This window comes from Spermophilus citellus, assembly GCF_964194105.1.
Source record: "Spermophilus citellus genome assembly, chromosome: 2".
Lineage (NCBI taxonomy): Eukaryota > Metazoa > Chordata > Mammalia > Rodentia > Sciuridae > Spermophilus > Spermophilus citellus.
The window spans coordinates 14159899-14185585 of NC_138183.1; the positions used below are offsets into that span (position 1 = coordinate 14159899).

At 39.6% G+C, this 25687-nt stretch overlaps 1 protein-coding gene across 2 annotated transcripts in view; it reads left to right on the forward strand.

Annotated features, from left to right (window-relative positions):
- Window positions 1-24764, forward strand: part of LOC308640414 (complement C5-like) — a gene marked incomplete at both ends in the record, with an annotated part of 84717 nt that extends 59953 nt beyond the window's left edge. Inside the window, 13 exons of one of the 2 annotated variants that reach the window (XM_081278487.1) lie at window positions 841-1046; window positions 3429-3581; window positions 6306-6368; window positions 7585-7666; window positions 8838-8895; window positions 15132-15240; window positions 15603-15677; window positions 15785-15890; window positions 17012-17095; window positions 17998-18087; window positions 20919-21002; window positions 23968-24106; window positions 24626-24764. In XM_081278487.1, coding sequence (XP_081134613.1) covers window positions 841-1046; window positions 3429-3581; window positions 6306-6368; window positions 7585-7666; window positions 8838-8895; window positions 15132-15240; window positions 15603-15677; window positions 15785-15890; window positions 17012-17095; window positions 17998-18087; window positions 20919-21002; window positions 23968-24106; window positions 24626-24764 — 1388 coding nt within the window. The remainder of the gene's footprint in view (window positions 1-840; window positions 1047-3428; window positions 3582-6305; window positions 6369-7584; window positions 7667-8837; window positions 8896-15131; window positions 15241-15602; window positions 15678-15784; window positions 15891-17011; window positions 17096-17997; window positions 18088-20918; window positions 21003-23967; window positions 24107-24625) is intronic. The other variant, XM_081278488.1, reaches the window with a different exon arrangement.
- Between the last annotated feature and the right edge of the window lie 923 nt (window positions 24765-25687).

Below are 25687 nucleotides of genomic sequence, written 5' to 3' on the forward strand. Positions count from 1 at the left end.
ATTTATATATTATATATTATATAGTATATTTATATATTATATATGTTGTATAATATATTTATATATTATATGTTATATACACACATATGTATACATATTATATATAATATGGATGTATATTATATATATTAGAATCTATGTTATGAAAAGTGCTGCATATATGAAATTGCCTTTGGTACTTTCAATTGGAAGAAGATAATTAAAGATCTAATAAGGATGTGAGTGGAATCTAATAATTCCCAATATGTGAATTTTTTTCCTTCAGGGAGAAAGGTTCTCCAATTTACTTTGTAGTGTCAATAATAGTAGTAATCTTTTATATGTGCATGGTTCTTTCTGGTTTACAGATTTTTTCGCATTTAGAATCTTATTTAAGTTTCACTGCATGGAAGAAACTATTATCTACATGAAGTACTAGGAGATTGACCAAGCAACCTTGCCCAGGTGGACAGAGGTGTTAGTCCTAGAGGAGAGACTGGCACCTGGGTCTGTTAATCTCCAGCTTATTGTACTTTCCACTCCACTGAACCACCTCACCCTGGTCACTTATCATAAGTGATCTCATTTTGTATCGGACCCTTGAGGAATTTCTTCATATGAAGAAAATCAGAGGGTCTGGGATTGTGGCTCAGAGGTAGCACGGGTGGAACCCAGGTTCGATCCTCAGCACCACATAAAAATAAAGGCATTGTGTTGTGTCCATCTACACCTAAAAAATAAATATTAAAAAAAGAAAGAAAGAAAATCAGAAACTTCTAGGAATGAGAAGGCGATAATATACTCACTACTAAAGTGGTGTCATATTCACATTTTTAATCCTCTGTGATGTGTTGATGCCAGGTAATCCACCCATTTACCGCTTTTGGAAAGACAATCTCCAGCGTAGAGACAGCTCCACACCTAACACTGGCACCGCAGGTATGGTGGAAACCACCGCCTACGCCTTGCTCACCAGCCTCAGCCTGAAAGACATGAATTATGTCAAACCCATCATCAAATGGCTAGCGGAGGAGCAGAGGTACGGAGGCGGCTTCTACTCCACCCAGGTAGTACTTTTGTGGCTTCTTTTATCCTCCTGTAGACATTTTTATTGTTGCTCACACCACACATTCCACACTTATTCAGGCCTCCATGCTTTGCCCACCAAATGAGCACGCTATAGATAAAAGTAAATGTTTAGAAGTGAAGGCCCCCTAGACATCTACATTGATATCCTTACTATGTGGAGAGGGAAGTGAGCCCAGGGAGTTCCCTCAGGGCATTAGTGGCAGACTCTAACTCAGGACTTCCATCTCCCAACTAAGCCCAGGGATTCCTTCCTAATTCTTAGAGACCATGAAAGGCTTGTAAGTTCTTTTAAAAAAAATAATAATTTGTTCCAAAAGGATTCAAGGTGACTGGTTTACTTGACTAAAGCAATAATGTGTGTCTGTGTGCATGTGTGTGTATAACTACATATATACTATATATGTATATATAAATATTATATATGTATACATAATTATATCACATCCTATGTAACATAGTGTTTACCATGTAGACAAAGGTACCCTTACCCTTCCCTGCAGAAAACAACTAAAAAATAAGAGAAACACTGATTGTTATATTTACCTACCTATCAATTATTTGAGTATGTTTATTTTATATTCTATTATGTAGTTGTATAAAATACAGTCATGCGCCACAAAATATCATTTCAGTCAATGAGAGACCACATATACAACAGTGGTTCCAGGGAGCCCTGAAACATTCCTGTTCCCTAGTGATGATATGCTTATCATAATGTCATAGTGTAACATGTTATCCACATGCCTGTGGTAACGCAGGTAAAAACAAACCTATTGCACTACCGCTCATATAAAAGCATAGCACATACAATTATGCACTTAATACTTGATAATAAATGAGTATGTTACTGGTTTTGTCTATTTATATACTATACTTTTATTTTGGGTGCTGAGATTATTAAATCTTGCACCTTGAGCTTGCTAAGCACAAACTGTACACTGACCTACAGCCCCACCCCTATAGTACACTTGTTATTACTTAAAAGCATACTCACTCTACTTACAAAAACCTCACACACATCTTGTGTTTACCGCATCTCTTCATTGTATAAAGAGGCCACGTTGAGTGATTGTCGTATACCTAGGTTTGTGTGAGTACACTCTGTGATGTTTGTACAATGATGGAATTGCCTATATTCTATATTCAAAATTAAGCTGAAATGTTGACATCTTTTCTGCCCCCTGAATGTTTAGATAGTGATGACATGTGTATATCTACATATATTTATAGATATATGTAAATATACAGTTCAGGGATCCTGAAGGATTAATCTAGTAATCATCTAATGGATTTGTCTTGAGGACAACTGTAGGCTTAGGAGAGGGAAAAAAAAATACCCTACTGATTAGCACTGGCTTCCATAGGCATGCACAAAGAGAGTAGCTGTGTATGTAACATCTCTCATCTAGCCACATTTCTTCATTTTATAGGTAAGGAAGATGAAACCCAAAATGATAAATTTACTCATTTATTCTTCAACAAATATTTCTTGAGTGGCTATCATATGTACCTACTAAATGCAATAGATATTGTATCCATCAGTTTTTTGCTACTAGAACCAGATACCACAGAGTAGGTGGTTTATACTGAACAGAAATGGATTAGCTCATGGTTTGGGAGGCTGGGAATTAGAAGATTAAAGTGCCATCATCTGGCAGCTGGCAAGGGCCTTCCTGCAGCATCATCCCTTGAAGGAAGGCAAAGAGGTCAAGAGAAGGAAAGAAAGAGAACAATCACACACAAAAGAGGGTCAAACTCATACTTATAAGGACAAAAATGGCATTAATCCATTAGTGAGGGTGGTTCTCCCATAGACCTAGATATTTCTCATTAGAATCCATCTCCAACATTGCCACACTGGGGATTAGGTTTTCAATCTGAACCTGGGGACTCAATCAAACCATCGCAGATACCATGATACAGTACTCACTCACTCCATGATTCATATGACAGAGAGGGAGGTCACTAACTATAAAGAAAAGTATTTTAACTAACTACAAATAAAAGTATAACAGATGGAGATGGGTGCTAAAAACGGAAGAAAGGAAACACTAAAACAGGGAATATTGGGAAGGGAAAATAGAGTTGGGGGCATTCAGCAGAGTGACTTGCCCGAGGTTACCTGAACAGAATATGTAGAGAACCCAGGTCTGAGACCACACTTACTTCCTGTTCCTACAAACAGCAGCATCCTTGTTGAGAGGAAAGGAGACGCCCTTCCACCTCCACAATGGTTGCACTTGGGCACTGGAGTTTTGCCTCCAACAACAATGATGCACACATTCATAAGGAAGGGCGTTTGTCAAACGGGGGGATATAAATAAGCTCAATGTGATTCATGCCTTGCTGGTTGTTGATAGGATACAATCAATGCCATCGAGGGCCTGACAGAATATTCACTCCTGGTTAAACAACTCCAATTGAATATGGACATCAATGTCTCCTACAAGCACAAAGGGGACTTCCACCGTTACAAGGTGACCGAAAAGAATTTCCTTGGGAGGCCAGTAGAGGTAAATAAAGATTTTTTTCATAATATTTCACCATTGGATAAGACCACCAAAATCATCTGTCCCGCCCTTACTGTACAAATGTATTTATGAACTATTTAAACATATGCTGAGTGCCTGGGGTGCCTTAAGGAAGAGTGCCTGTTATATCGTGAGTGCTGGGGACTCCAAAGTAAAACCCATAGAACCTGTGTAGAGATAGTCAGTTAAGCAGACAGAGAAAATGAAGAGCCTCAATAAATCTGTGGAAGTTCCAAGGGGGGGCCTCCTGATCCAGGCTGAAAGATGGGGACATTGTCTTAACATGCCCAAATGTGTGGGTCAGATCTAGAACAATCGGAGTGAGGTAGCCAGGCAAAGAGAAGGGAAGAACATTCCAGATATAGGTATGTCACACACAAAGGTTCAGTTGCAGAGTGGGAGAGCAGACATGGAAGACTCCTGGTGGTTCTTTTGGCCTCAGTCCTATATGCAGACTGTAACCAAGTAGGAATTGGCCTTTAGGTCCCCAAACTCCTTGCTTCATGTCCTTTGCTACTAATGGATTTTTAAAAGTGAAAACTTTAATGACTTATGAAAATTTCCCAAAGACAAGGACACACTGGGGAGAAGTGGGTTCTGTATTACTATTAGCAGTCAGTATGCAGATGCTAACATTTACTTTTCTAATTATTATGTTTGTATTATTAAGCATATTTAAAGATACAGATAATTGGGATAGTCCTCACTGTCTACATCCTCCACAATTCTATGCTTGTGAAAAATATTAAATAGGCATGAAAAATAAAAATAAAATTAATGCAAAAATTGCAAACCAGTGGCCCATAATTTTAAAAAGATACAGACCTGAATACAGGTCTATGTCAACATTTAAAGATCCAGAGATTTCAAATACAAATATGATTATCAGCTTCCCTTAAAAAAAGCAAAAGATCAGGGTTGGGGTTGTGGCTCAGTGGCAGAGCGCTCGCCTCGCACATGCGAGACCCTGGGTTCGATCCTCAGCACCACATAAAAATAAATAAGTGAAATTAAATATTTTTAAAAAGAAAATCAAAAGATCAGTGATAGGGCTCTAGGCATTGATTGGCATGTCATTTTTAATTTGCTAATTTTCACTAGTCACATGAAATATGCATTTATGTCCTCACTAGCTTCACTCAGCCTCTGTAGTCATTTGCTCTTATGGTCCTTAGTTTATGAATGTGTCTCCTGTCCTTGAGACACATTCATTTAATTATTGGTTTTTGTTTGGTTTTGTTTGCTGTTTTGTTTCTGTGGTGCTGGGTCCTCACTCTTACCAGACAAGCATTCTACCGCTGAGCCATCCCATCCCACCCCTGAGCATTTAAAACTCACCAGATTCACATTCTGAGTCCAAGTTCTAATGAGAAGCTATTGGCCTAAGGATCCTAGTGGGCTTGTTTGATCCTAGTGGGCTTGTTCCTAGTGGGCTGGAAGTACTTTTCTCCATAGGGGTAATTTTGTAAGAGTCTCTTGTCATCTTAAAATACCTTGAACCTCAGCCCAGAATGCTGCTTCCATGTGAAATCTGGGCTGTTATTATCTAGTTTGGAATTCTGTACACACGCTCTTCTTTAAACATGTTACATGAAATGAAAGGTCATCGAATAAGTGCGGAAACTTTCGTTTAAATTAAGTGAAACGAGGGCTCGGGCTGGGGCTCAGAGGGAGAATGCTCGCCTGGGATGTGTGAGGCACTGGGTTTGATCCTCAACACCACATAAAGTAAAATAAAGACATTGTGTCCACCTATAACTAAAAAATAAATATTTTTTAAAAAAATTAAAAATAAAATGAAATAAAATAAAATAAATCAAGTGAAACGAGTTCTTTAGTATAAGATTCTCCTATTCTTTAATGTGACTCAGGAGCGAGGTGGGCCCATTGCCCAGCATTTCCCAAACGTATTTGTGTCCATAGAAACCTTTTTTTCTAGCTTTCCAGTTAATGTGGCAAGATTCTGTCAGGTAGAATAGGAAAGCTGGCCAATTTTCTTAAGTCTCCTAACATTTGAGAGAAGGATGACAAACCTGAATGCACCCTGGATCCTTTTTGCACTTGTGTGCTAAGCATGGGTCAGGGGAGGCTACAGACAGACACTTTGGCCCTTGCTCAGCATGACCTCTCCCAGGCTTTCCATAAATTGGGAATTTAAAGGATAGAAATTCTCTCGAGAGGAGAATTACTTAACTGAGTTCTTGTCTTCATTTCCTCCTAGTAGGTTGGGAAGAAAAGCAACAGCAGCGATGGGTTTAGAAGGCTTGAGTGGGGTGCCAGGAGTTTGGACAAACAAGGCCAGAGACAAGTGGGAGGAAATAAGCCATCAAGAGGTGGAAGAGGGCCACCATGCTAATGAAAGCATCCTCCATTGGCACATAGGATGCCCTTTCCTGAGCTAGAAACTTAGCTGACTGGCAAAAGGAAATGAAGACCCAGGTTTACTATGATCATCTGTAACAGTAATGCAACCAAAAAGGACCTCTGACATGAGTGAGCTGTCATTCTAGAGAGCTCAGGCATCTGGCTTACATATGGAAGGCAAGGGGTGAGCTCCAGCAGCTTTTAGTGCCAACTATGGACATATGTCTTATCCATTGACTCTCACCAGGGCTCTGAGAGGAGACTGGCAGGTGTCAGTCAATTCTTTTATTTGCTCCATCCTCTCTCCCTATTGAATAATAAAAAAGCCTGATTTCTTTCCAGGTGCCTTTCAATGATGACCTTGTCATCAGTACAGGATTTAGCAATGGCCTGGCTACAGTACATGTAAGTATTTAACTGGAAGTCAGTAGGGAGCTGTGTCTCTATTTGTACTAGGTAACGTAAAAGTTAAGGACTTTACCACAAAGTCACAGAAATTTGAACTTGTATAACCATGACTAAAATAGGATTCAGAGAATTATCTAATTCTTTCTAGCTATCTTGACAGCTCTTCACACAATTTATTTTTGATAATGACATGTTAATCCTTATATGCATACCTTCTATATATTTGTGGAAATTATATATACCTAATTACACAGTCATGTACCACATAATGACACTGCTGTCAATGCTGGGACCACATAGACAATGGTCTTATAAGATTATATCACCTAGTGATGTCATAGCTGCCTAGCTTTTGTAAGTAAACCCTATGATATTCACACAACATCAAAACGGCCTAATGACTCCATTCTGAGAACACATCCCCAGGGTTATGTGGTACATGACTATGTATAGACCTATAATTTTTTTTATATGAGTGCCTCATACATTGTGCATGTATGTATGTTTTCTTTGGTTAGTAACATGTCGCATCTTGTTTATCCAACCTGTTTGAGGATTGAGGTATTATACATCAAGGTTGAAGTTTCTTCTATTTTAGCCATTTTTGTGGTTACAAGTTTTTCTAATTTATTTACATATATCCTTGCAGTCTTAAGCTGTGTGTTCTGAGCTGAATTTAAAATTCTATTGGTGACTTTAATTTTGTTCTTACCTTGGGTCCGTTTATTCCTTCAAGGTCTGATTATAGATTGCCTGAGGAAGGGGTAGTCCTTTTCTGCTATCCTGGTTGCTCTCACTGTGTCTACTTCTGGCAGTTCTCTCACCCACCCAACACACCTTGCCTTGATGGTGTATGGGCTAGTGTAAAACCACACTTCCTAGCCTTGTAGGGTCATGTGTAAAATTAAAGCGCCCAAGCTCCGGGACAAGACCCTTGGGAATTTTCTATAGTGTAAGGTGCTCAGACCAAGAATGTACCTGGGCAAAGGTCATTTTTTGTTTGTTTGTTTACTTTGGGCTTCCCAGCTATGTTTCAGGTTTGGAGTTTGCTGCAAGTTCAGCTGCTGGGAAATGAGTCGTTAGTGTCCAACATTCATACTGGATTCTGAAAACAAAACTTCAAGCACCCCGTTTACGTCAGCAGGACTGCCATGATACCTTTTTTATTTTGCCATTTTAAATAGAACCTTCTTGTTTCCATGTCTCCATGTAGGTAAAAACAATAGTTCATAAAACCAGCACCTCTGAGGAAGTTTGCAGCTTTTATTTGAAAATTGATACCCAGGATATTGAAGGTAAAACAAAATGACTTACTTGTAATTTTGGCTAAACATAAAGAATGTCAAAAAAGAGAGCTTTCCTGGTTAGGAAAAATGTACTCACTAAAGAAACAAAATGTCTTAACCCAATTCTTAAGCAGGCTAATATCCACGTAAACATTACTACAATTATAATAGGCGTAACTCTTTAATAACAGTTGGAAACTAACATTAAATAATCTAACAACTAACCTAAATTCATTCACTATTCTTGACGTTGTTTTGATCCTGTTACTTTTAAGGATTGTAATTAGTTGTAAAGCTGCAGAAAGGTCTAATTCCTTTTAATCCCCTTTACTTCTGTGCCAGCATTTCATTTAGGACCTTGAATTCTCTTTTAACCCTGTGAATTTTTCCATCCCTAGCTGTTCTGCTGGACTCCAAGGGATCCAGCAAATGCACAATCCTCTGCCTCCATCTTTACCTTGTTCTTCTCTCCAGTACTCACAGTCCTCATTGTCTTTTTCTTCCCCCACCCCATCCTCAATGTCCTCCTCCCTTCTCTATCTCCTCCTCCTCCTCCTCCAACTCCTCCTCTCCCATCCCCCATCTTCTCTTCCTCCTCCTCCTCCCTCTCTTCTATCTCCTCCTCCTCCTTTTCTTCCCCCTCCTCCTTTTCTTATGTTCCTTTCTTTTTTTCCCCCTTTGTAACCTGTGGCCCTCCCAAGCCTCTATTAATTGGATCTTACTTCCCTGTCCAAAATCAAGTCCACTTGCAGGCTCCAAACCACCTCCTTTGACCTTTGCCCCAGGGTCAGAGCCTTGCTGCTGCCTGTGCCCTGATGGCTTCCATTTTGGCTCAGTTTCTACCAGCTTTCTTGCAACCACCAGCAAATGCAGCCATTGGCTCTTCCTCCTTCCAAATCTCCCAGACACATTGCCAATATAGACTTATCTTAAATGTCGTCTTCCTTAAATTATAAGTTCTTTGAGAGCAAAGAGCTGTTGTAATTATTTAAAGATTTCCTGATGTTGCCCATAGCCATGAATTTCCATTGAAATCACCAAAAGTGCCAACTTCCAAATGTCAAATCATTTTGAAGAATGTTCAGAGACTTGATCGTTAACGATTCTGTTCTGACAGGTTCCAAGACAACTCAAAACACTTTGCTTCACATTTGCTCATTTGTTCCTTTGTTTGTACTAGCATCCAGCTACAGTGGCTTCCGTGACTCAGGATACAAGCGCATCGTAGCCTGTGCCAGGTGAGCCATTTCCACAAGACGAGTGTGGAGTTCAAGGTCTCGATTTTATCATAGTATTACTTCTTTGTATCTTTTTGAATCTTAAGAAGTCCAGAAGATATGAAATTGTTCAATTTTTTTTAAATGGCAAAATTTAACAGGTGTTACTCTATAGCTACTTATTATAAAGAACAACATGGGTTCTCCTCTATTTTTTGTTTAAACAATATAATAACTTTTTCAGTCTTTCAGAGAGTGGAGATATGATGCATTAGGAAAAGAAAATGCAAAAGAGTCTCCCATTAGCAGTTCCTGCCCTCTTAGAAAAATAATTCACTCAACCGAGTCCCTGGCCACTATCAGCCAGTGGTTCTCAACCCAGGCTGCACATTAAAGTCAGAAGTTTCCGAAATAACCAAAGCTCACACCTCACCCCAGAGGCCATTCTAAATGGAGCCAAACTTGAGAACCATCTATGTTAAACCATCTGTGACTGGACCCAGGGTCCTAAATTGGCTATTGTCTTAGTTTCCTATAGCTGTTAAGTAATAATTTGCTGCAAACTTTATGACAATTCAAATTTATTCTTCTACATGTCTAGAAATCAAAAGTCCTAAAATCAAGGAGTAGGCAGGGCTGTTTCTCCTGGAGGCTCTAGAAAAGAATCCATTTCTTTGCCTTTTCCAGATTCTAGGGGCTGCCTGTGTCTCTTGGCTTGTGGCCTCTTCCTCCATCTTCAAGGCCAGCATCTGAGCTTTTCCAGTTGCCCTTCCTCACTCTGATGCCTGCTTTCATCGTCACATCCCTCTCTGACTCTTCTGCTTCTTTCCCCGTAAAAGACCCGCGATTCTATTATGCCCACCCAGATAATCCTCCCTAATCTCCCTACCTCAGATCCTTAATTTAATCATATTTATAAAGTCCCTTTTGCCACATAAGCTTAACATATTCCAGGTTTGGGGGATTAGGACATGGACATGCCCGGGGAGCCATTGGTCTCTTACCAAGCCACCATCCTCAAATGTTTGTGAACATGTGTGCTGATTTTGAAAATATGCGTGTATTTTTGGCTTCACTAAGAGTGCATCAGTTAGTGGTGGAAGCAAGGGCTGGACCTAGGCTCCTTCCCTCTCCTCTCCAGGCCCCTGTCATATTCTGTCTCCTTAACTCTTGGTATTGTCAAAAACAGTGGTATCTGTGGAAGGTGCTTTGCTGTTTTTACTTGTAATCACACATGATACCAAAACCCTCCATATGGACATCTTGGACATTCAGTGGGGCTGGGTAACAGATTAGATTTAAAGAGGACTTTGGGAATACTGTAGAAATAGACTGATTTTAGAAATAGACTAAGACCCAAAGATGTAATGTAAGCTGCCAAGTTCTTACAGTTAGATGCAGAGCCAGGGGCTCATGTCCCTGACCCCTGACACCCAATTCAGTATCTAAACCAATTCTGTCAATCAGTGCAATCTGAGACCATTGATCCCCAAAAACAGCAATTGTTTTCCACTGCCTCCCAGCCAGCTGTTTACATTCTTCTTTTTTTAAGCATTAAATTAGATGGTATATTTATTTTTTTAATTTTTTTATTTTAATTTGATCATTAGCAATTCAAGGAGAATGTATTACAATTCATATTGCTCATATAGAGCACAATTTTTCATATTTCTGGTTGTATACAATGTATATTCACACCATTTGTGTCTTCATACATGTACTTAGGGTAATGATGTCCATCTCATTCCATATTTTTTACCCCCTTGCCCCCTCCCCTTCTCTTCCTCCCCTTTGCCCTGTCTAGAGTTTGTCTAATCTTCCCATGCTCCCCCTCCCAACCCCACTATGAATCAGCCTCCTTATATTAGAGAAAACATTTGACATTTGGTTTTCTGGAATTGGCTAACTTCATTTAGCATCATCTTCTCCGACTTCATCCATTTACCTGCAAATGCCAATGGTTTTATTCTCTTTTATTGTTGAGCAATGTTCCGTTGTGTGCATATACCACGTTTTCTTTATCCATTCATCTAACTGAAGGGCATCTAGGTTGGTTCCACAGTTCAGCTATTGTGAATTGGGCTGCTATAAACACTGATGTGGCTGTGTCCCTGTAATATGCTGTTTTTAAGTCCTTTGGGTGTAAACTGAGGAGTGGGATAGATGGGTCAAATGGTGCTTTCATTCCCAGTTTTCCAAGGAATCTCCATACTGCTTTCCAGATTGGCTGCACCATTTTGCAGTCCCACCAGCAATGTATGAGTGTGCCTTTTCCCCACATCTTCGACAATACTTACTGTTGTTTGTATTCTTAATAGCTGCCATTCTGACTGGAATGAGATGATATCTTAGAGTAGTTTTGATTTGTATTTCTTTAATTGCTAGAGATTAAATATTTTTCATATATTTATTGATTGTATGTCACCTTCTGAAAAGTGTCTGTTCATGTCCTTGGCCCATTTATTGATTGGATTATTTGTTTTGAATTCTTTATATACCCTAGAGATTAGTGCTCTATTTGATGTGTAAGTGGTAAAAATTTGCTCCCAAGTTGTAGGCGCTCTATTCACCTCACTGATTGTTTCTTTTACTGAAAAGAAGCTTTTTAGTTTGAATCCATCTCATTTATTAATTCTTGATTTTAATTCTTGTGCAATAGGAGTCTTATTAAGGAAGTCAGGGCCTAATCTGATATAACAGGAACATATCTCAACATTGTAAAAGCTATCTATGCTAAGTCCCAAGCCAACATCATTTTAAATGGAGAAAAATTGAAAGCATTTCCTCTAAAAACTGGAACAAGACAGGGATGCCCTCTTTCACCACTTCTATTTAACATAGTTCTTGAAACACTGGCCAGAGCAATTAGACAGATGAAAGAAATTAAAGCGATACAGAGAAATAAGAATTCAAATTAGCACTATTTGCCAATAATATGATACTATAACTAGGAGAGATAAAAAAATTCCACCAGAAAACTTCTAAATTAGTAAATGAATTCAGCAAAGTAGCAGGATACAAAATCAACACCCATAAATCAAAGGCATTTCTGTTTATCAGTGACAAATCCTCTGAAGGGGAAATGAGGAAAATTACCCCATTTACAATGGCCTCAGAAAAAAAGTAAAATACTTGGGAATCAACCTAACAAAAGAAGTGAAAGACCTCTACAACAAAAACTACAGAATGCTAAAGAAAGAAATTAAAGAAGATCTTAGAAGATGGAAATATATCCCTTGTTCTTGGATAGGCAGAATTAATATTGTCAAAATGACCATACTTCCAAAAGCACTATACAGATTTAATGCAATTCCAATCAAAATCCCAATGACATTCCTCGTAGAAATAGAAAAAGCAGTCATGAAATTCATCTGGAAAAATAAGAGACCCAGAATAGCTAAAGCAATCCTTAGCAGGAAGGGTGAAGAAGGTGGCATCACTATACCAAGACCGTAAACTATACTACAGAACAAGATGAACAAAAACAGCATGGTATTGTCACCAAAACAGACTGGTAGACCAATGGTACAGAATAGAGGACAGAGAGATTAACCCACATGATTACAATTATCTTATATTAGACAAAGGCACCAAAAACGTACGTTAGAAAAAAGTTAGCCTCTTCAACAAATGGTGCTGGGAAAACTGGAATCCTATAAGCAACAAAATGAAATTAAACCCCTATTTCTTACCATGCACAAAACTCAAATTGGATCAAGGACCTAGGAATGAAACCAGAGACCCTGCATCTGATAGAAGAAAAAGTCGGCCCTAATCTCCGTCATATTGGATTAGGCCCCGACTTCCTTAGTAAGACATTACTCTTCTTCAGGTTCCTTCACTACCTAGTCTTCTTTCCTTGGCAGTGTAGCTTCCTTCCAGCGTTCCCTGCCTCCTGCCTTGGCCGGTCCTTGCTCTGTTCTCTCTTGAGCATCTTTCTTCATTTCCTAACATCTTTCCATGAAGGTCACCTTTTCCCAAGCAGCTCGCTTCCTCCTAACTGCCATTCCTCTTCTTGGGTTGACTGAAGAGGAGACACAATCATGGTTCTCTTTAAACCCACTGCAGTTGTCTCAGGGAGGTGTGAGCAAACTTCTGGGCACAGCCAGAATCTGTGCGCAGGACTCTACGGGGAGGCTTCTGGAGTTGGCACCAGGAAGGGCTCTTGACGATGGAGTGGCACACACCTGTGAGCCACCTCTGCCTGAATGTACTCCAGTGACCTTCAGCAAACCAGCTTACTTCTCTGAACCTTTTCTGTAAAACAAGAATAACTGAACAGTCTTAGCTTAACATTTCTGCCAGTTCTAAATGTCTACAACCCTGCTACACCCCAAAAGGCTCTTTATAAAAAATTCATTCATTTGTCTTCATTGATAGGAAGCCTAATTTCACATCATCAATGTACAAAAGGAAGTTAAAATGTCATGTTGAGTAGTCTCTCTTTTGGTTGGTACAAATTGGAGACAGAATGTTCAAAAAAGGCCGGTGGAATATGTTCTGGGCTCTGTGATACAGAAGTTAGGTTGGGTCAGTTCCAAAAGTAACTGTGTAGTTCTTATTCATGTAAGAAATTCTTTGCTTTCAAATATTCTCTCTCTTGACTAAAAGACAGAGAGAGAGAAAGAAAGAAAGAAAATCCCAGCACATACTCTCTGTGTTCTGAGGGTCTCTTTCGTGCATTTAGCTTTTTACAACCTCTCTGTTATGTTCATAAGAAAAGGAGAGGGGGAAAGAGGATTTCATTTCTCTCACAACAAAATGCCTTGGGGAAGATTGCTGGTTTTGGCAGCAAGCAAAGGGCTTCCTGAAAGGAGGATTTCTGTTCTGTGGTTGAAATGGTCTCTATGGCAACCAGTCATCAAGGCTCCAGCGACCTTTTCATAGACACCCTCCACGGGGGGGCTTTTCCATCCTGTCCTGGAGTATTTGCATCTGTGAGCCAGAGTTCTCTGCCTCTGCCCATCCAATTAGGGAGATGGCTCCGGTGTCACAGTACATTCAAAGAAGTCTTATGTTCTGCTTTAAATGGTTAGCTTGGTGGAGAATGGGGTTAAGTTTTTATGAGTCAGAGATTTCCTAATCCTTTATTGTTGGGGTAAATAGTCTACCTAAAACTACTAATAGAGGTGTTTTGTGAGTGCTCCCTTATGTGTGGTTGAGGAAGAGGTGCCCTGACACCTCACCGAATCAGTGTCTCCGGTTTCACTAGCTCATTCCTTTGGGTGAGATCCATTCATTCCCCCTCTTATGAGGCCATCTTCTCAGTTTCTTCCTTTTATCCTGTCTGCTCTTCCCTGCTCCAGCCTCCAGGACACAGCTGCCTCTCAGGCATCTTGTGTGGAGGCTGGAACCCTGCTCTCTACAGGGGCCTTGCCTCTGCCCCCACTTTCAGTCCTCTGACTCCCCTTAATGGTAGTGCTGAGCCTCTGCCACTCAGCCAAAGCCTCAGAATCGTAAAGACAAATGTAAAACACAAGTTTATGCTTCTTCACTGATCATTTTACAAATGAGCTTAGAAAGGGGAAATGACTTGTGGAGATCTCTCAGCAGAATTGGGATAAAACCCAGGCTTCCTGTTTCTCCCTCTCAGCATTCTTTCCTTTCTTACCAAAACCAAAAACAACAAACAAAAAACCAAAAAAAACCTCCTGCTTCATCTTTGCCTTTTTCCCCTAATTTCTCACTAGCATGATTCTCAGAAAGGGACTGTCCTCAAGGAACTCTTCTTTCAAATCTACCTATTGTGGGAATTTTTAAGAACAGAGTAAAGTAGGGGGAGAAATGAGATAATCAAGTGTGATCTCACCGTCTGGAGAAAATAGCTGCTGACATTTAAGTGTATTTTCTTCCTAGACACACTTATGGAGTCCCTCTCAATAATACAACTAATTTTCAATTTAAAATGTACTCAATTTAAATGAACTCGAGTGAGAATCAAGAAACCTGTATTTTAATGAACTAGCCATGTAACCTTGGCTGAGTGTCTTACTCTGTCCTCAGTTTCTCCAGCTAGTTCACCTGGACTGGTGTCTTCTGTGCTCCAGAATAGGCTATACTGAGATTACTGGACAAATCAAGGAAAGAGAATAGATGAGCCAAAGATCTCTTACAACCCTAAAATTCAGAGACTTTAACCCATGTAAGGGACCGGAATAGCTAAATGGAGACCCAAATTGAAATTTAGAGTATAGAGTCCTTTATTAAAGCATCTTATCCATTTACTTATTCCAATTCCTAATCTCTCATTCATTTAGCTACAAGCCCAGCAAGGAGGAATCATCATCCGGGTCCTCCCATGCAGTGATGGACATCTCCTTGCCCACTGGCATCGGTGCAAACCAAGAAGATTTACAAACTGCAAGTGTTTTATTTTAAAAGTTGCTGTGAATGTTTGGATTTCTTTTCTGCGTTATTTTTATAGACAAGTTTGTCTTTTCATTCTCATTTGTCCCTTTCATGCAATCACCCCAAATTTTCTTTCCAAAACAATAATCTACCTACGTTTTGATTTACACAAGTGAAGCCAGGGCATATACTAGCACGGTCCAAAGAGTGTGAGTGCTTGTGCTAACATGTTCAGGTTTTTTCCAAGAGGAGAAAACTGCTCTTGAACTTCTTTGAATAGTGAATCACATGCCTTTAGTTAAACATCCCATCATCAAGTGAGTGCAATTAAACATAAAGATAACAAAATGAAATGTAAGCTTTCCTCTTTCCTTCCTTAGCTTGTGGAAGGGGTAGATCAACTATTGACTGATTACCAAATCAAAGATGGACATGTCATTCTGCAGCTGAATTCGGTAAGGTCCACTTTCCCCTTCCTATCGCCATTCAAAATGTATAAAGTAAGCTGTTATGAATTTCTTCTCTCCCATCATTTCCTTAAATCCTTGAATTTGTCAAGCAGATTCCCTCCAGCGATTTCCTTTGTGTCAGATTCCGGATATTTGAACTTTTCGAAGTTGGGTTTCTGAATCCTGCCACTTTTACAGTGTATGAATATCACAGACCAGGTAATCCGCTTTACTCTAAAATTTCTTCAGAAAACTAATTGATAGTTCCACCGCGTGGCCAGCACGCTGGTTTCATATAAGAGGTTCGTAGCATAGAAGTTAACTAGTGAGATCAAAATAAACACACAGACTCAATTACCTTTTTCTATGACCAGGTCCAAGACGGCCCTCCCTCTAGCTCTCGCCTCGCACCACCAGGTGGGGCAGCAAGGCTTACTCAGGACTAGCAGGAGTGAGAGAGAGAGAGCACGCCAGGGAGTGGCCTTTTTGGGGGGAACAAGAAATTCAGGGGAAAATTCCATCCAATGAAAGTCGAGGGGGCAGCATTCCAAGGTCAGGGTCAGTGATTGGTCTCAGGGTCAATGGTCAGTCACACCCCCACACGGACAGACTCTCGCACCTGGAGAGGGTGGGGATAGCTCTGACACAGTTTGGCCAGAACGCCTCACACCCAATCCAGGAGGTGCCCAATCACGTGCGAGAATGGCTTCCCACAGATAGTCTTCACATAACCAATAGAAATCCACTAGAGACCCATGAGATCGATTTATATATAGCCTCACTTAGAACCTATTTCGTAACAGTCCCAACCAGAATATTCCAACTATTGCATACAGGTTTCTTTTTAAACGACTAAATCCAATCTACTTCATGACATTGAGAAAATCATTTCACGTCTCAGTTCTCACTTTGTTTTTAAAATAACTGGATGATGTTGCCTAACTTAAAATTTTTTGCCTCAAGTTTGTCTGTGGTATTCACTGTTAGTATACCCTTCTATTTCTTTGATCTTCCCAGAAAATTTCTACCTTGCATTCCCATTACAGTTTGCAGATAGCTCTGTGATAGCGCTTTTCACATTGCATTGAAATTGTTGGTGTATCTTTCCCACTAACCCCAAAGTGTTTTCATCCTTGCGTGCCTAGTATCTAACACAGTGTCAGGCACATGGTGTGTACTCAATAAACTTTTGTTGAATGAAGGATCCCACGTTGAACTACTCAGGCACTTCAGAGATTGTTAAGTGACAGGAGAGCTTACCAGTTCAGAAAGCAGATGACTTGACCTTGGGCAGCTCTGTCTGTTAGCCACCTCTCATAACCACTCTTTTATTGCCACAGATAAACAGTGCACCATGTTTTACAGCACCTCATACACCAAACTCCAAAAAGTTTGTGAAGGACCAATGTGCAAGTGCATAGAAGGTAAGGTTCACTTACTTAGACTGCATGCTTGTTTAAAGCAACCACACATAATCCAAAATTAATCTGGGGGAAGCTGTTTGACAAACTACTGTTTCTGAGAAGTGGAAATGTAATCTCAACTGAGAGAAAGCTAATGATTCCTTGAGCATTGTGAAGCTACTTCTGCATAACTCTAGAACAACCCCATGGAACACTGCCCAGGAGCAGGGAAACCCATGCAGGTGGTTGTTGGATACCCCAGGGTAACATGATGGGAAATTTTTACTTTCCCCCAATCTTTTTAACATAGGACCAAAGCCCAAGAAAACGGACTTGGGGCTAAGCCACTAGCTCCTTTCTCCTTATCCCTCCCAATCAGGGAAGTCTCTTTATGGTCTAGTTCGGTTCCATCTTTCATAAATTGAAAACAGCTTTATTTGATCAAGGGAAAGATCCAGAACTCACCGGTAACCAACCACAGGCTCTGGGAGGGTCTGGGTTGGTTTTGGTTCTTTCAAAATCCTTGATATCTACATGTTTCCTATGTACTTATTATACCATCTTATAGTTATAAATCAGATTATCATTTTAGATTGTTCAAGGGACTTTTGATTATACTCCAATGGAAAAATTTTCCCCGTTCTTCAAGGGAAGCAAATACATTTCTATAGAACTGGTTGTGGAGTTAATGCACATCTAAGAGTAAGTCTTATGTTCTAGATTTGGCACATGTTGGTTGGTTTTGTTTTTATTTTATGTACTGTTCCACTTAATGGAAGAGAAGAAAATGGCAGGTTTTTAGGAATCTGGCTTTTGTAAGATTCTATTGGATTGCCTCAGGGCTCATGAAACACCATGTTTACTCCCAAAGGGAGCACCCGCTTCTTCACAGTGACCTAACGTGTGCCATTTTTCACACCCAGCTGACTGTGGGCAAATGCAGGAAGATTTGGATCTGACGATCTCTGCAGAGACTAGGAAAGCAACGGCATGTAAACCAGAGATTGCATATGGTAAGTTCAACTGTTCAATAGAGTTCCTTTAAACATGAAATTTTATGAATCCATGATCCATTAGAAAGGTCAGAAACCTTAACTAGTGATTATATGGATACCATATTCCATTTGTCCCTTGAAGGAAAAATGGCATCGATTTTCAACATTAACATGGAAAGTTATTTATTCTCTAGCAAAGAAATATGATTTTCATGATAAATAATGAAAGTGACATGCATACCCAGCCAAGACTCTTTACTAGATCCTTTTGAATTACAGGCATTAAAACCAATTCAAAGGGAACTTTTAACACTCCACAGGGATCTGAGATTTCAATTCTGTATTCCTCCAGTTAACAGAACAGAGGCAGTGGCAAGAGTGGCTTGAGAGACTTGGTTCTTTTAAAAATGTCTACAGGGTAAAAGTAAAATTTCTAAATAATTTTTAGTATTTATAGAATTGCAATCCATGTTTCAAACTGTATTTCAAAAGGAGGATCTCCTTCCAGTTGTCCAGAACCTAGAGCTAAATCAATACCCAAGTACCACTGTAACCTTGTCTCCAGTTCCTGATAGAATTAGCTTTGTTTTCTATCCATAGTTTCCCATGCTTATTTCTGGCACTTTTTTTTTTTTCCTTAAGAAAGAGAGATCAGGGCTAGGGCTGTAGCTCAGTGGTAGAGTGCTTGCCTTGCACATGTGAGGCACTGGGTTTGGCCCTCAGCACTACATAAAAATAAACAATAAGGATATTGTGTCCATCTATAACTCAAAAATCAAGATATTTTTTAAAAATACAGAGATCATATTGTACACTATGTCTTTTTTATTGGAAGGGTATCATTTCTAAGTACAAAAAAAAACTACAGTTGATTTGGCACTTTGTAATTACCTACTGTTTTTGTGTGTGGTTTCTCACTGGAATTCCAGAAGAGGCCTTTCAGAAACCTAATGTGGTGGCACACACCTGTAATCCTAGCAACTCAGGAGGATCACAAGTTTGAGGCCAGACTGGGCAAGTTAGTCATACCCTGTCTCAAAAATAAAAAGGGCTGGGCATGTAGCTCAGTGGTAGAGCACTTGCCTAGCATATGTGAAACTCTGAAAGCCCTAGATTCAGTCCCCAGCATGGGGAAAAAACACACACACACACACACACACACACTTACACTTTGAGTATTTTACAAGCTTTATCAGTGTTTTACTAATAAAGAAAATGGGCCTTAAGGAGACTAAAACATTTGCTCAAGGTTATGCAGGAAGTATGTTGTAGACTAGAATACATCCTGGGCTCCAATATTTTTTCCCATCATAATCTACTGAATTCTCTTAATGGAAGGAAATACCGCTATCAGAATAAATTTTGAATGCTTTAAGCTATTTCTTTTCTATGAACTCATCTTGATTTTTAAAAAGTCTGACTCAGCCAAGACCCACTGCAGTTTTTTAAATATATCAAGACAAAGAGAATATTATATTGTTTTAGCAAACAAACAAAAATTTCACTAAATTCTTTCTTCCTTCCATTTTAGAACTATTTTAACTCTGAGATATCAGAAACCAATTTTAACATAGAGAATAAACACAACCTGGATTTAGGGTATTACTTTCAAGAAAAGAGGTTTGAGATTAAAGGATTCATTGAGAAATATTTACATAAACACCTTTAAAGGATGTGTCTCCCCAACTATAATATAAAACTGGATTTTTCTGGAAACCATAGACTATTACTGTAATAACACAATGGAAACAAAATAGTCCCCTCTCTCAACCCATCCTCATATGGTAGGTACATTGTCCATGTCCAACACAAAGACATACATCTGAAATCCAGGACATCTTTCATATTTTTTTAATTTTTTTGAATTTTTTTGTTGTAGATGGACATAATGACTTTATTTACTTATTTTTCTATGTGATGCTGAGAATCGAACCCAGTGCCTCACATGTGCTAGGCAAGCCCTCTACCACTGAGCCATACCCCAACCCCTTTTTTACACATCTTAAGCCACTGATTTACATAACTTTTTCTTCTGCCACAGTGAGTTCACTCTCTATCCATCATTTATCTTTATCTAGGATAGACTGATAGACTAGAAGGATCTCAGAAATAAAATCTCTTTTTTAGTTCTTTCTTTGCAACTCCATCCCCAACAAATGCACAAATAAGAAAGGAGTCTTCTATGAAGCCAAGTAGAAGAGATGATTCCCTTCAAGCAGGTCATTCCAGAGCTGAGGTCCAGCATGCCATGAGTCAAACACTGATGCCTGAACCTTCAAAAATAGGATTGGGGTAGCTCATGTCAGATAGTTGCCAATCCTAGCAAGGATGAGTGAGAAAACAGAATCCTGTTAAAATCAAACATCAGAATCAATGAAGATATATGAGGAAGAAAATCAAGGAGACAAGCTGGCAGGTTGTTTCCCCTGGTAGGCCTGACAGAGAGAGAAAGGGCCACTGTTCCAGGTAGAGAAGGAAGGGGCTCTTTAATTCAAAGTGCCCATGATGTGACTCCACTAATCTTAAAGGATTAACATCTGAACTTTACATCTAACATGAGTTTATCTTGTTGGTTGGTTTTATGTGCTTCTGTTGTTTAATTTGGTACGTCTCTTACCCTAATCAGCCTGTTATGTAACCATGGCCAGAGCTAATGATTCTCATAGGCTTAGGAAGGGGCTTAGGAAGGCTCCTTGGGAGAAGTAAGATCTACCTCAGGTTTCCCATAATAGCTGCCATGCTGCGTTTCTCATTTGTTTGGTGAATTCTGGCTTTTATTGAACATAGTATCAGTGGTATTCAGCCTGAATTATTTGTTTTTGTCTTGTCTTGCTTTGCTCTCTGACCAGCTTACAAAGTTAGCATCACATCCGTCACTGAAGACAACGTTTTTGTCAGGTACTCAGCAACTCTCCTAGATGTCTACAAAGCAGGTGAGCCTTCATGCATTTCTTTCATTCATTCAACAAACATTTAGCACTTACTGTTTGCCAGGCATTATGTTAGACCCAGAGTTGTATCAACTTGAATAAAACAGACTTCTGCCTTCATAGAGTTTTATATTATACTTGGGGAGACACATCCTTTAAAGGTGTTCATGTAAATATTTCTCAATGAATCCTTTAATCTCAAACCTCAGCAAAACAGTTTGATGTGTTGTTTAGTTGTTCTTCCAGCACCTTGAGGTTAACAAAAACCATAAGCCAATCTCAAAGTGCAATTTTTTGTTTTGAGTCACTTAAAACACTTTTTTAAATGAAGTAGTTCATTTATTTAACATAATGAAAATTTAGCTTATTGCCTTATTCATATCTACCAAAGAGCTATTTTCTCATTTCAGTAGATGTAAGTTCTGTAATAAATAGATCTAAACATAAATTATAATAATATATTTATGTCAATTATTTTTCTTAATTCCTATCAAGTATTTTGAGTCTAAAGTGTTCTAAAAAATCTAATAATATTTTCCTCATTTTAATTTGTTTTATCAACACTAACAACATTTTTCCTAGTTTTAAGTGTTTTGCTTTATAAAAGTTATTTGTGATGCTGTTTCGGTTTTTCCTCATTGGAGGTCACAGGTTTTCTCTTTTTGAATGGATTACCTTTCTCATGAAATAGGTATTTAGCACTCTGGTCATTCCACCACTCTTCCATTTTTTGAGCACTGTTTACATTCAACACCCACATCACAAACAATAAGCCACCCATTTTTTACTGAATGATAAATGCTTTTCATTCCCAAAATAAAAATTATTTGTTTTACTGTGTACCAATTTTTTTGCATTGTATCAAGATTATCTTGAGCTTTACACAGTATCAGATGATTTCCAAACTGTAGTCCTTTGTGAGTGTCATTTCATTATTCTATAGATGCAGGGGATTAACTTTTATGATACCTAAAAAGGAATGTTAAGCCATCCCCATTCTGGATATTCCTTTTTAATAGTTATAAATTTTGAATTTACATAAACATTAAAATAATACACACTTACTACTTGCTTAAGAATTGTTGCCTACTAACAAGAAACCACTCAGAACCAAGGATAAATGATGTAGTTGGTGATAAACTGATTTTTCTCCTAAAGCATAAGGGTACATATAGTAGGTGAGGATATAAACAGAAAAAAGATTTATTCTCTCTTCTAAATATACTTGAAATTTTCCACTAACAAAAGTTTTTAAAAATAATAAGACCCAAGGCTGGGAATATAGCTCAGTTGGAAGAGTGCTTGCCTCATATGCACAAGGCCCTGGGTTCAATCCCCAGCACCACACACACAAAATAATAACAATAATAATAATGATGATGATGATGATGATGATGATACCCATGAATCCACACTGCATAGTATGACGATGGTTGACTTGGCAGATTGCATGGGCATGTGGTTCAGATGTTGCTGTAACAGGACACCGTGGCACTGGGATAGCCTAAGAAAATGAGCCTGAACAATTTACGTTATTAATTAAAGTTTTTCCATGCACACATTTATTAAATATGGTTTTCAGACAGGTTCAAATTTTTTTCAGGATTTAACAATTAAAAATGACTCTACCAGAGGGGTGTGTGCGTGTGTGTGTGTGTGTGTGTGTGTGCGTGTGTGTGTGTGTGAGTGTGAGATTGTTGCTTGTTTGGTATTGGGAATTGAACCCAGGAGTGCTTTGCCACTGAATTACATTCCCAGCCCTTTTCATTTTTTATTTTGAGTCAGAGTCTCACTAAACTGCTGAGTCTGGCCTGGAACTTATGATCCCCCTGCCTCAGCCTCACAAATTGCTGGGATTACATGTGTGCAGCACTGTGCTCTGCCAGAGTATAAAAAGTTAAAATATCACGGGCTGGGGATGTGGCTCAAGCAGTAGCGCGCTCGCCTGGCATGCATGCGGCCCAGGTTCGATCCTCAGCACCACATACCAACAAAGATGTTGTGTCTGTCCGCCGAAAGCTAAAAAATAAATAAATATTAAAAATTCTCTCTCTCTCTTTAAAAAAAAAAAGTTAAAATATCAGTCCTAAATATATAAATATCAGTCCTAAATATATAGCAGTGAATCAGACACAGTCCTTGCCTTAAGAAGTTTCTAGTCTAGATGAGGAGACAGACATGTGATGTGAAACACTGATAGAAATTTACGATAAAAGGAGTGAGGGAGGGCTGGGGGTTGAGCTCAGTGGTGGAGGTCTCCTCTAGCAGCCTCCAGCCCTGGGTTCCATCCCCATTACTCATACAACAGAGAGTAGACAAGAAAGTTTTAGTGGATACTGTGAAGATTGAAAGGGGGTCTAAAGATGGGTAAAATTCAACAGACCAACGTGGGGAGGAGTGCATTCCAGGAAGAAGAACCAGCTTCTAGGCGACTCTGAATCCTTTGGGAATCCCAGTTCTTCTCCTTAAAGTTTTCCAAGTCTTTCGGGTCTTATTCTTTTCAACAAAGTTGACCATTGCCAGCTACCAAATGCTTTTCTCTTTTTCTATATGACACATGGGAATTAATATTGTTCAACTATTAGAGCAATAATTCTGAGTCTATAAGAGCAGTAATAACAAACACATGATTCTTACTGTGTTCTAAGCACTGGTCACACATTGACCCATTGAATCTCACAATGTTCCACGAGGTAGCTTTTATCATTATGGCTATTTTTCAGGTGAAAGGACTGAGTGCTTAATACAGAGCATAGAATATTTGCCCAGAGTCACACAGCCAAGAAATGGCACAGCTAGAGCTTGAGTGAGACAGTCTGGCTCCAGAGTCTGAAGTCTTCACCATGTGACTAGTGCGGTTCTCCAGTGGCCATTAACCTCTCAGAAGCCATAAGGAACTGGACGCTTGAGAGGGTTGATAACTGTGACATGAGAACAAGAATGTGATAAGCTTCCTTGTGTCTCTCAGGAGAAGCCGTCGCTGAGAAAGGGTCTGAAATCACCTTCATCAAAAAGACCACCTGTGCTCATGCAGACCTGGTAAAAGGAAGACAGTATTTAATTATGGGTAAAGAAGCCCTGCAGATAAAATACAATTTCAGCTTCAAGTAAGTCACCAGTAGTTTGAGGCCTCTGATCTTCCCTCCAAAACTGAGTGTAGTTCTTACTTATTTGCACAATACACTTCTTATGCACCCTGCTCTTTACCAAGAAACCATTGCAAACATAAATGAACTAACACGTGCTGACAACAAAGAAGTGCTGGCAATGTCCTGGCAGCTATGTGACAGGCCATATGGATGACGGAACCAGCATGATGAATCAGTTCAGGAGCACCACACCAGCTCCCTTAATCTGTCCTCAGAAAATGTTTAAATATGTACCTTAAAATCTGTTTACAAAATATGGACCGTGACATAGATGCCATTTCCACCTTTAGCCATGGGAGCCCCAAACAGCTCACCATCTTTTAAGGGTCTATGCACTCCCCAGGCTGGTTCCGAAGAGTGTGACTGACAGCTGGGGCCCTGGGGACCTGCCCATAGTCTCTTACCAGGGAGATCTAATACAGCTTCGCTCTGTGTGTGGCCGTCATCACAAACTCTGTTTCCATTTCTTCTTGGTAGGTACATCTACCCATTAGACTCCTCAACCTGGATTGAATATTGGCCTACAGACACGTCATGTCCATCATGCCAAGCATTTATAGCTAACTTAGATGAGTTTGCTGAAGACATCTTTTTAAATGGCTGTGAAAACGCCTGAAGAAGTCCAACTGCGTGGAATTTTGGTGTATGGACTCCTGTTGCTAAAATTACACCTTTTTTTTTTAAACATTCACAGCTGGTCTTATTTGGAAAGCCCACTTTCCTTTAGAATTAGTGGTGCTGGCTTTTATTAGAGTACACATTGAAGAGCTGTAGGTTTCTGAAATAACATGACCTTGGGGGGGGGGGTATGAAGAGAGATCCTCCCAAGTTATTGGACACCAGAAGCAATAAACTGGCACACCTCCTAAAACCTACCACTCAGGAATGTTTGCTGTGGCCAAAAGAATAACCCCATTGAAATGGAGTATCTTATGAAAACATGGTCTTTGCTTGAAAGAAAATACCAAGGAGCATGAAACTGATCATTAAAACTTGACTTTCCTTTCAAAATGTACTAAAATGCATGTTATTTTATACTAGAAGCAGCTTCAGCTACTCATAGGCAAATTGAGAGAGGGTAAGAAAGGTGGCAGCAGAGAACCCTGACCCTGAGGAGACCCGATCCCACCCCCTCCACATACTGAGAAGGTAAGAGAGAGCTCAGCTTTGCCCCCTCCCCTCCGCTGCCCTCACCATACCCTGACAGGAGATCCCTCTACTCTCCTCCCTTCCTTTCCCTCCCAGCCCCTATTAATTTCCCCAGGAACTTGCTCTTGCCAATAATTGCTCTACCAGAAGGCAGGCCCTGGTACAGTAACCTGGTGAGAATCAGGAGACCCTTTGTTCTAGCCCTAACACGTCTCTCTCTCTCAGCCTCCATGTGAACTTTACAAAAGAGGATTCATAATGGGAGGTTAATTTTTAAGTGACATTTTGTTGCACTTGAGATCTGATAAGGATTCTCCCATATGTTCCCATCTCCTGTCTCAAGAATGTCAGAAGGTACAGGAGTCATTATTGTCCACACTTGACAGCGGC